The sequence below is a fragment of the Glandiceps talaboti genome, chromosome 10 (genome assembly GCF_964340395.1).
Source record: "Glandiceps talaboti chromosome 10, keGlaTala1.1, whole genome shotgun sequence".
Classification (NCBI taxonomy): domain Eukaryota; kingdom Metazoa; phylum Hemichordata; class Enteropneusta; family Spengelidae; genus Glandiceps; species Glandiceps talaboti.
Window position 1 is genome coordinate 24,009,180 of NC_135558.1, and position 12,288 is coordinate 24,021,467.

A 12,288-nucleotide genomic window follows, 5' to 3' on the forward strand; every position below is an offset into this window, starting at 1 on the left:
TATGTTAATGATCAGGCATTGCTACAATACTGATATACCATTATAGAATGATATCAGTCAACTGAAATGGAAATCAATAGAATAGTCTTTAGTTTGTTTGACATCACACCACTACAAAGTTCTATCAATCAACTTATCCAAACAGTGCCCACTAGATGGGTATAACACCATTATATAGTCATTATAATTGACATCAACTTATCCAAACAGTGCCCACTGGATGAGTATAACACCATTATATAGTCATTATAATTGACATCAACTTATCCAAACAGTGCCCACTGGATGAGTATAACACCATTATATAGTCATTATAATTGACATCAACTTATCCAAACAGTGCCCACTGGATGAGTATAACACCATTATATAGTCATTATAATTGACATCAACTTATCCAAACAGTGCCCACTAGATGGGTATAACACCATTATATAGTCATTATAATTGACATCAACTTATCCAAACAGTGCCCACTGGATGAGTATAACACCATTATATAGTCATTATAATTGACATCAACTTATCCAAACAGTGCCCACTGGATGAGTATAACACCATTATATAGTCATTATAATTGACATCAACTTATCCAAACAGTGCCCACTGGATGAGTATAACACCATTATATAGTCATTATAATTGACATCAACTTATCCAAACAGTGCCCACTGGATGAGTATAACACCATTATATAGTCATTATAATTGACATCAACTTATCCAAACAGTGCCCACTAGATGGGTATAACACCATTATATAGTCATTATAATTGACATCAACTTATCCAAACAGTGCCCACTAGATGGGTATAACACCATTATATAGTCATTATAATTGACATCAACTTATCCAAACAGTGCCCACTGGATGAGTATAACACCATTATATAGTCATTATAATTGACATATGGCATATTGCATTGTATAGTTCCAACAATTACTGCATATCTTCTGTCAACATCACATACCTGTTTCTTTCTTGGTTTTCTGTTCTCGTAGTTTCTTAGCCCTTTGTAACCTTTCTACATCTCTCGCCAGTTTATGTTTTTCATTGTCCAGTTCTTGCAGAATTCTGGCTTGGTAAAACTTGGTATCCTCCAATGCTTGTTTGGCAGCTATGGCTTCCATTTGAAGTTTCTTTCTGTTGGCTAGCACCTCTTGTTCTAATGCCTAAAATAAATTTAGTAACTGGTTGATAGATTAATTGTCCATTACTAACAAAATGTTTCTAAATCTACCCACTCTACTAGATGACATCAGTAGTGTCTTCATGTATTGTCAATGATAACGAATTGGTCTTTGGAGACAAGATCGGCCAATCACTGAGAGAAACTAAATCTCCCTACATTGTTAATTACTACTTCAGGGAAGACAACAGGAGAACTAATCATGTACAATTAAAACAAAAATTTGCTTCATCACACCACTTTAGGCAACAATTTTCTTTTAGCGTTGGCATTTCATTGATTGTTACGTAAATTTGAAAACACCAAAATTGTTAGATAGATGACAATTTCTTTTTTACAGAATACAGATTACAAGTAAGTCGTGTTTTGACAACATAATCAGGAAAACTTCAAAATTAACTTCACAAGTATCGCACGGACCAGAGCGGACTAAGCTTTACACTTCCATACGTGCGATCTCCAGTTTGGTAGAAATGTCATTGATGTTCCCGTTATTTTCCTTCCGTGTTCAAATTCCTTGAAAGTATCAGTTATGGCTGTTTTATGATTGATTAACCTTGTATTTCCAAATCCAATGTCTCATCTCAGAAAAGTCAATAAGATCACAAACATGTGCTTCTCTGAGTTATCCCGATGTGTACGAGTATCACCCCAGCTATTTCAAAACAAATGCAAAAATGCATACGTCGTGGTGGGGCGAGTACCGACTCTAGTTTGGTCTTCGCTCTGACGCCGTATGTTTGTCTACGATGTCAGTCGATGTCATTTACATGACTTACATGGCGAGGAGTCTTGTCGGAGAGTGCCAAAACATATGGAAGCGATTTTTGAGAAATCTTGAAAGATTTTAATACGATTTCTCAACTCTCAAATTCGAATGAAACAAATATTTTCTGATGCCTCAATAATTGTACTTGTAGTCTAGTTAGTTTGCGTTATGAGAACAGTCGACAGGTATAGGAACTAGACTAGACAGTGATGTATGATCGAAGTGTACAACACAGACAGCTGTCCTTGAGCTTTGAGGATCATTACAGAAATAAAAGAGTTGCCAACATTAGATTTGGTTATGAATTATATCACAGTACCATTAATGCCGCTTATCAGTATAAAATGTCACACTAAATGTTTCAAAAATGTCTTGCTTCCCAGCCATCAGAAAATTTAACTGAAAGTATGAGAATTTTTGATCGAAACATATTCAATCATAAAATCCTCAGGTTTCTGACAATTTCCAATACTTGTTATAAGAAAGACGGTAGTCCAAGAACATTTAGTCAGCTACATGTATTACATCTGATGTCTTATACATGACACATACGATCATTGTCCAGTTTGCACCACATGGTGTGCCTTGCCTCCTGTACATGTACCGTACGTATACGTCTGTCGGTGTCACATTTTGCTTCCTCTCTTCAGTTTTCTCAGATGTTTTAAGAATTTGAAAATAGTGTTTGATCGACAAAATTTCTTTTCCCCTGAAGTTTAGAAAACATTCAGTTCTACTCTACACAAACAGCGTGTTGTTGCATCATGTATCATGAGACATCACACTGACCTCATAGTCATACTTTGCTTCGCGCTTCCTTCAACGTCCCTATGAAACTAGTTCAAAGGCTTTCGTTAGCGATAGCGTGGCCATACTTGTTTTACCGCGTAATCATCAAATGTCTTCCAAATAATTATGAACCAATTTCTTTTTTTTTTTTACACTTTGGTTATTTTTAGTAGCTATTAGAACTTCTGTGTAATTCATATTTAATTTTCTGACCTTAGAATTTTTCTCAATGATCATCAGGTTTGAGTACTTTCCTAATACTAACAGCCGGTCCCACAACTGTTATACTTATAACTGGGCGTTGTGGCCAGAACTGGCTATTACTATCGATTGCATTGACCCGTTCTGTTTGAGGGAACTAGACACATCGTGATAACTGTGGTCTTCACAACATTATTTTGCATAAATTTCACCAGTGGGATCTGTAATCAAAACACTTCTCTATACCATTACAAAGCGTCATTGATACTGTTTCAACTCCCATGTATTTCCTCCGCCAACTTTGACAGATGAAGAGTCTGTGTTACAAAAAAACTGTTGTGGATTTGTACATTGTACATGTTGATTTTGAAGTTGTGGTTTTGGTCTTAATTTTAAATTGTCAGGAGTGTCTCATAATTCTTGCTGAACCATCGATGGTTTTAGCCTACGTATTACCTATTAGTTGAGGTAGCTAAATGGTCCAAAATTGAACAGTTGCGGGGCAAAGTACTAGATCTAGCACTTCGCCACTTTTTGACAAAGTGCTAGATCTAGCACTTTGTCAGTTTTCGCTAAAGTGCTAGATCTAGCACTTTGTCAAAAAGTGGCGAAGTGCTAGATCTAGCACTTTGCCCCACAACTGTTCCGATTTTGAATTCTTTGTTACATGATTAGCTTGGTATTAGTGACTGTAACTGAACTTGAAGTGTGTCCTGCATGTAGTGAGTATCTGTTACGTACGATTAACGTGTTGCTAACAGTATGCCGCAATATCAAACTTAGGGGCCGTGTCATTTTAAAAGTGATGCACAAGAAACGTAATTCTTCATTTTCGTTTTATTCGCACGTGTCCATAATTTATACACAGTTGATTTTGACTGTTGTACCACGACAGTGATGAACACGTCAGCTGCTTTCACAGTCATGCATGTTTCAACTATCACTTGAAAACATCTTCAAATCTGTTTGGAATTACTAAACTACTACTGAATAACTATTTCACATGTTTCAGGCGGTCAAACTTTTTGGTTTTCACGTTAATAGAAGGATTGAATCAACATCAGTCGAACGATCAACTTGTTGTTAATGTTAGTACTGAAAAAAACATTCGCAATACCATGCTATCTACGACAATTTAGTCGAAGTTTAGAGGTCACGTCAAACATGACATGTAGACCTACCTAACGTGGCCTAACTTAGAACCGTAGGTGCATTTTAGCGATGCCCTCTCCATAGTCTATTCAACTCAATTAATGTGAATGTCCTATAATTGTTGCCACTACGATTGAACGATCGGCTTGAACCACCCTTTGATAATTTTCGTTGACAAGGTCACATGCCATTACGTAGTAGTATAGAGTGCAGTGTTGTTTATATTTGCGTACGTTGGACCTCATCGTGTCTAAACAGCTAACCCGTCTAGAATTTGGCATAAGGTAATCCTCAAAGCTAGAGTTGCAGGTACAAGAAAACAAATAATGTCTGCAATATTACATGTACAGTGTAACCCCTTGCTTTGGCAGTCGGTTTACGTGTATCATCCAAGTCAGAAGAAATTGGTTGACGTGTGTGTCCAAGTATCATCATTTATACTATAGTCTGGACAACCAAACAAACCGTAAAAAGTCTTTTGATTTCAGGAACTTCTGTTTAACATGAAAACCAAAAAGTTCGATCGCCTGAAATAATTATTCAGCAATAGTTTAGTAATTCCAAACAGATTTGTAGATGTTTTCAAGTGATAGTTGAAACATGAATGACTGTGAAAGCCGCTAACGTGTTCATCACTGTCGTAGTGCGACAGTCAAAACATGGAAGTTGAAACAGTATCAATGATGCTTTGTTATGGTACAGAGAGGTGTTTTGATTTCCCGCAGTGCCGATATCTTTGAAACCCCACTTACAGATCCCACTGGTGAAATTTATGCAAAATAATGTTGTGAAGACCACAGTTATCACTATGTACATGTACCTAGTTCCCTCAAACGGGACGGGTCAACACAATCGATAGTATCTACATCACTGCCTACTAGGTACGTGAAAGACACAACTACTTGAAAGAAAACACTTCAATTTGGCGCACACACAAAAAGTTGTAGAACGAAATTATGATTTTACTGAGGAAGCAACCTGGAACATATATCTCATGTATTCGTCTTGCTGGCTCTGTATTTCGTATCAATTTTCAATGGCTTCAAGATTCTGAAGGACAACATTTCTCTATATTTCAACAAAGAGGGTCATCCCAACTTAGTTGGTGCTATGCTCAACCAAAGCCATTCAACATGTATGCTAAAGTTTGGAATTGTTGAAGCCAGGCAGCTTCCCACAGCCGTTAGCCACTGCTAAACAACATGGCAGTAGCGCCGTCATCGAAAATAACAAACTAAGAAGGTCAGTCTACCTATTCACCATTATTCTACTGATGTCGGGGGACATTAATAAAAACCCTGGACCTTGCAGTATATGTGACTGTGTTGTAGCGAGGAATCATCGAGCTATATTATGTAACGAGTGTCACATGTGGACTCATATCAAATGTGGTCATGTATGAACTGAATGGTATAATTCCCTGAAAAAAATTAATAATTTCCCATGGAAATACCCGAAATGTGCTCAGTCTTCACCAGTACAACAGAATATCTGAGATAGCAACAAACAAATGGAGCCAGGTATCAGACCCACTTGAAGAACATATCCAAGTTCCTGTAGACAGTATATCTGACACCTCTATAGTCTCAGTTTTGATTATTTTAAAAAGAAAGGACTGCCTGCACTGTTTTCATCTCAACTCTCGTTCCTTGCTCTCTAATATGTGAGAAGTCTGTGTCCTAGCAATTCAGTCCAAGGCTTATATCATCGGATTCAGTGAAACATGGCTACAAGACACAGTCACCGACATTGAGGTAAAGATTCCCAGCTACAACATACTCCTGCGAGATTGGGACATGATTGGCAGTGGTGTATGCATGTATATTCGCCCCCGATATTGCATTTAATCCAAGAAATGATCTTGTCTCTGATGACCAAGAATCCATATGGACAGAAATTTTGCTGACTAAAACTAAACCCATTGTTTAAGGTGTTTGCTATAGACTACCAAAGCAAACTTCTTTTACCACCAGCTTTGAGGAAACTCTGTCTAGAATCAGATCAGATTGTGAAATTATTATTCTTGGTGACTTCAACATCTGTTCTCTTCATCCAATGTCATCTCTGTATAGAAACTATGCCAATGTTTGTGGTGTGTTTGGGCTCAAACAACTCATTACAAATCCCACCAGAGTAACCATTAATAGCTCCACAATTCTTGATCATATCTTGTGTAACAACTCTGAAAAAATAAGTCAGTCTGGGGTCATCCCCACTGGCATAAGTGATCACTTTCTCATATACTGTACCAGGAAAATTATCAATTGCCACAAAAATGTTACAATTCGATCACTGAAACATTATTCAAAGGAAGCACTAGCTGGTCAATTAGAAAGTACAAATTGGAACAGTGTTACCACCTGTGAGGATGTTAACTATATGATGAGGCTATGAAGTCATTTTCATGGATGTTCTGGACATTGTTGCACCTGTTAAAGAAGTAAGGCTGAAACAATGCTCAGAACCGTGGATGACAGGAAAAATCCTTGAATGTATTTCAGAAAGAGCTGCAGTATTACTTCAGTTCAGGAAAACAAAGAACGGGGTACTTTATAAAGAATATTGCAAAATCAGAAATAGATTACAGTGGACAATTAAGAATACCAAAAGTGATTATCTGTCCAATAAAATTGAGGAGCATAAAAACAACCTTAAAAAGCTATAGCAACAGTTAAACGGCATAACGGCGAGATAGGCAAATCATGGGTGAATGAAATTTGCTGTCCCCATATATGGGGTACTGGTGGGCGCCTTAGAGCCTCCCCATATATGGGGTACTGGTGGTGAAAGGGTTAAAAAGAAAAGTGGCTTGGGAGTTGGCAATTACAGGCCTGTCAGCATAAAATTCTTGAAAGGGCAGTTTACAACAACTTGAAAAATATCTCAGCGATAGTAACTTGATTTATCACCTACAATCTGGCTTTAGGGGTAACTATTCCGCTGATAACTGTCTAATTCACATTCTAGACTATATCAGATCCCAAACAGCTTCTGGATACTACACTGGTATGGTTCTATTAGACCTTCAAAAGGCATTTGACACTGTTGACAATCATATTTTGTGTAAAAAGCTTAATCTCATGGACATGGATTCGGTGCCAGTCTTATCTCACCGACAGAAAACAAATAGTTAATGTAAGTGAAACGAATTCAGACTCCATGGATATTCACTGTGGTGTTCCCCAAGGAAGTATTCTGGGGCCACTACTGTTCTGTGCTATGTGAATGATATGGAAATTTCAATCAAATGTAAACCCTTACTCTATGCTGATGACAGTGCCATATTAGTGTCACATAAGGATGTTAATCACATTGCCTCAGTGTTAAGCAAAGAACTTGAATCATGTAACAAATGGTTGATTGACAATAAGCTTTTACTCCATCAAGGGAAAACAGAACTCATTCTATTTGGCTCGAAACACAAATTGCAAAGATTTCTGAATTTAAAATAACTTGTAATCAACGTGATATTTATGCCAGCAAATCTGTCAAATATCTTGGATTCAATCTTGATCAAAGTCTATCAGGGCTCCAAACTGTTCAAAATATTATTAAGTAAACCAATTCAAGACTTAAATATCTCTATCGACAGGCACATTTTCTCAACTAAAACTCCTGCAAACCCTTGGCACCGCTCTAATCCAATGTCACTTTGATTATGTTCATGATCATGTTCATCCTGGTATTCTGCTCTTACCAACACTCTCAAAAAGAAACTCCAAATTGCACAAAACAAAATTGTACGGTTCATCCTTTCTATGGAGCCCAGATCACATATAGGTGCTGATCAGTTTGATGCCCTGGGTATTCTGGATGTCAAGGTAGAGTGAGCCACCTACGGCTTACCCATGCTTTCAAAATATACAATAACTCCAGCACTGAGTATTTATCTCATCAGTTTACCAAAGTATCTTCTGTTCATAATTATGGTACTAGGGGAGGTTGGTACAATTTTCATCAGCAAACGGTTAGGTGAAGATGCTAATATGTTTTATGCTAACACCATTAAGGACTGGAATGATCTACCAGCATCAATAAAAAAAAATCACAACGAAATGCCTTTAAAAAAGTGGTCAAATCATATCTGTCCAGTACAATAAGAGATACTGAAATCAGCGAATTTATTCGGTATTAGTTAGTTTGCCTCCATGTTTTCCCTACTTCTGTTATTCTTTCCTTTTTCATGTAGTTAAACATCCCAAAAATTTGCTTTTCCCACCACTTTCTTGAATCACTGTATGGACCCCACTGGAAACAAGTCTTTGACTTTGTGGGTTATCCAAGTAATTCAACAATTTGTACCAGTTTTTGTTTGTATATCTGTACTGTCGATCTTGTTGTTTTACTGAAATAAACTAAACTATCGATCAAACTGAGGAACAGAGAAACATTTTGGTTTCATTGTAATGTCATTCTATTTCAGTAACAATGTATCATTTTCATGTACTATTCGCACATCTGAGCTTGATTTTAGGCAAAATATCAGGATAATAGAGAGCATACAGACCCTTTTGTTCGCTTGTATTGTTTGCATTTGATATTTGGTATTTCACACTGTTTATTTGCACCATTCACATTGTCTTGCTTTGTGTAACTTAGTCAGTATTACTACTGTCTTCCATTACTTACTATACTACTGTCTTCCATTACTTACTATACTACTGTCTTTCATTACTTACTATACTACTGTCTTTCATTACTTACTATACTACTGTCTTCCATTACTTACTATACTACCGTCTTCCATTACTTACTATGCTACCATCTTCCATTACTTACTATACTAACTGGCATGAACCGGTGCACTCTCTATGACGTCATAATCCCCCAAAGGGAGAACAATAGGCAGTATAACTGCAAAGTAATAGCTTCTCGGGTCGCCAATTTTAACTCTTTTTTCTCACTTATAATGTAATTTTGAACAGTCAGCTTTGCATTTACTAGTTAAGAGACATATATAGGGACATTTTTTAAGGTTGTGGTATGGAACATTTTGAATCAATCTCAATTTGAGCCAGATCTGGTAATGTTTAATTAGAGAAATTTGCATATTAATGAAATCAACTAATTATGCAATATCTTAAGACTGCAAATTTCAATTTCAATATAATTTAGTGTATTCGTTAAACATAACAACATACATTTGTCCTATAAAATTCGTTGATGTATCTTACAGCGTTAATGAATAATTTGCACAATTAATGATTTTCGGTAATTAGGCTATATCTTAAGAATACATACTTCAATTCCAATATAATTCAGTACACATGTTAACCATAACAATCGCATATGTCCTGTAAAGCCTGTTGGTGTACCTTTCAGTGTTAATGAATAATTTGCATAATTAATGATTCTTGGTAATTAGGCTATATCTTACGATTGCATGCTTCAATTTCAATACAATTCAGTACACACGTTAACCATAACAATTGCATATCTCCTGTAAAGCCTGTTGGTGTACCTTTCAGTGTTAATGAATAATTTGCATAATTAACGATTTTCGGTAATTAGGCTATATCTTAAGACTGCATTAAGCAGTATCATACACTCTTACATACATTAACCTAAGAAAGCCCACTTGTCCAAAAAAACAAAGCCTTTTACCATATTTTTTTTAGTTCAATGAGTTATTTGCATAATTAGTGATTCCCTTACGGGAGGCATTCAGTTTAAATCTGGAAAATCTTATCGTTACTGATTTGAAAATGATTGTCTCTCATATAAATGTAACGAACCTTTTTCTGTTCTTCAAGCGCTTCTATCTTCTCTGCTGCTTCTTGCTTCACCTTCTCTTCAAATTCTCTGCTTTCACTTTCTTTTTTCTAACAATAACAATAAATTTCCATAAATACACATTTATACAAGTCTTCATACAAGACACATTTCTCTCCCCCCCCCCCCCCCCCATAATATACTTTACTTCAGTATGACGGAATGGAGACACAATTTAAAAGATATTGGGGACAAGAAATAAATTCTACAAAGTGTCTGATACTGCAGGAAATTGCTGAATTTCAATATATGGGCTCCCTGTGTAAGTGTAAAGATAAAATATGCAGCTTGACCCCCACTTAAGAATCAGTTAAACTTCTGGGAATCTATTTGTCATACAATAGTACGGCAAACTTGGAGAATAATTTTGGTAAAACTGAGGACAAAGCTGAATATTTGGTCTAGCAGGGATATTGGGTTTAGGGGTAAAATCCTTCTTTCAAAGACTTTTGGGATTTCCCAGTTTATTTACCAAATGTCTTCTTTAGTTATTCCTCAGGATATCAAATTTGCAGCTCAGAAACTTATTAATTCTTTCATTTGGAATAATAAAAGACCTAAAATGAAATGGAGTACAATGATCGGTCAAATTTCAGAAGGGGGTCTTAAATTACCATCAAAGCAATTACTGATCAAGCAATAAAAGTGATGTGGTTAAAACACTTTTTAGAGTCTACTGTTTCATGGTCAATAATTCCTAAATTCTATTTCAATAAAATTGGCGGTCTTAGATTTCTTTGCTGCAACTTTGATCCCTCTTGTTTAGGCTTGGGTCACTTGCCTTTGTTTTACAAAGAGGTGTTAAACAGTTGGTTTACTCTTTCAAAAGTATATAGGAAGAAACCGTCAACCAGTCTTGATATAGCTCAGGAGATTACTTGGAATAATTCACATATTAGGATTGGAGGAAAATCAGTGTTTTATAGAAGGCTGTATGATCGGGGTATATTATACATTAGGGATCTGTTTGATCCCTATGGTAATATTCTCTCTTGGAATGATTTCAAACAGAAATTCCATGTTCAAATTGACTTTTTATCTTATGCTGGTTTACTAGATGCAATCCCAAGTAAATGGAAGACAGAGATGAGATCACATATTTCCAATAACATTCAAATGTTCCTAACTATCTACAATTATGGATATTAGATTATCTGACCGGAAGATCTCAGTATGTTCGCACTAGCTTAGAAACATCAAGCACTATTACAATACAGGAGCACCTCAGGGTTGTGTCTTGTCAGCTGTTCTTTTTGTTTTGTACACAAATGATTTAGCATAAGACACTGAGGGGGCAATGATTGAGAAGTATGCAGACGACTCAGCTGTTATGAGGTTTATTTTGAGCGATGACGATTGTGAATATTTTGAGTGTATTGATTTTGTTAACACCTGGTGTAATGATAACTATTTAGATCTTACGACGAAAGAACTTATATTGGACGTTAGAAGAAGACAAAATGAAAAATAACCAGTATATATGAAGGTAGAGAGAGTGTCATCATATCCATATTTAGGTTGTATGATCGACTGCAAATTGTCATTCGCACATCAAGTAGAAAATCAACTGAGAAAGGTAAACAAACGAACGTATTATGTAAGATCAATGAGAAAGTTAAATGTAAATTCAAGCGTAATTGCTCTGTTTTTCAACTCAACAATATCGTCTGTTATTAACTATGCTAACACAGCCTTCTATGATCTGCTATCAAACCATCTCCAAGAAGACCTCAATCTCCCTAGAAAGATCTGTAAAAAGTTACTCGATGACAGTCATGATGAACCTGTTCAGAACTCTGTGGTGTACAAAGATAAAGTTATTAAGATGGCGGATAAAATAATGAAAGATCCTAATCATCCACTTCATACAGAGTATGAATATCTTCCAAGTGGTCGTCGCCTTAGGGTTCCACGTTCTCGCACAAATAGATTTAAGCACAGTTTTGTACCAAGGTCAATCCATCTATTGAATCAGTAGCAGCCTGACGTGTGTTTTTATGTATATGTATGAAGGTAAAGTAAGTTGAATTAGTCTCTGTGTGTGTTTTTCTCTTTCCCCTACCAATGTACATCGAATTTCATGTAAATTTAGCATGACAATAAAGTATATAATAAAAAAACAAAACACCTAATGTGAATTGCTTTGTTCCGAAAGTTGGAGGAAAACTACTTGATAAGGTTACTACAAAGGAAGTATATGATTTGTTATTACACTCTGTTTTTCAAGCCCCAACGGTATTGGGGAAATGGGATTCCTCCTTTGATTGTTCACAGTTTGACTGGAAAACTATATCATATGGAATCTTTCATTTAGGGTAACCAAGGAGGAAAAAATCAGGAATTTTCAGTTTAAAATCTTGCATAACATTCTCACCACAAACCAGAAATTAAATACATGGGGAATTAAAGACACCAG

General features: G+C 36.1%; 1 protein-coding gene across 1 annotated transcript in view; it reads right to left on the bottom strand.

Moving 5' to 3' along the window:
• Positions 1-12,288, bottom strand: part of LOC144440766 (kinesin-like protein KIF14) — a 152,694-nt gene that overhangs the window by 58,407 nt on the left and 81,999 nt on the right. Inside the window, 2 exon segments of the mRNA XM_078130145.1 lie at positions 962-1,172; positions 9,836-9,922. Of these exon segments, the coding sequence (XP_077986271.1) occupies positions 962-1,172; positions 9,836-9,922 (298 nt within the window).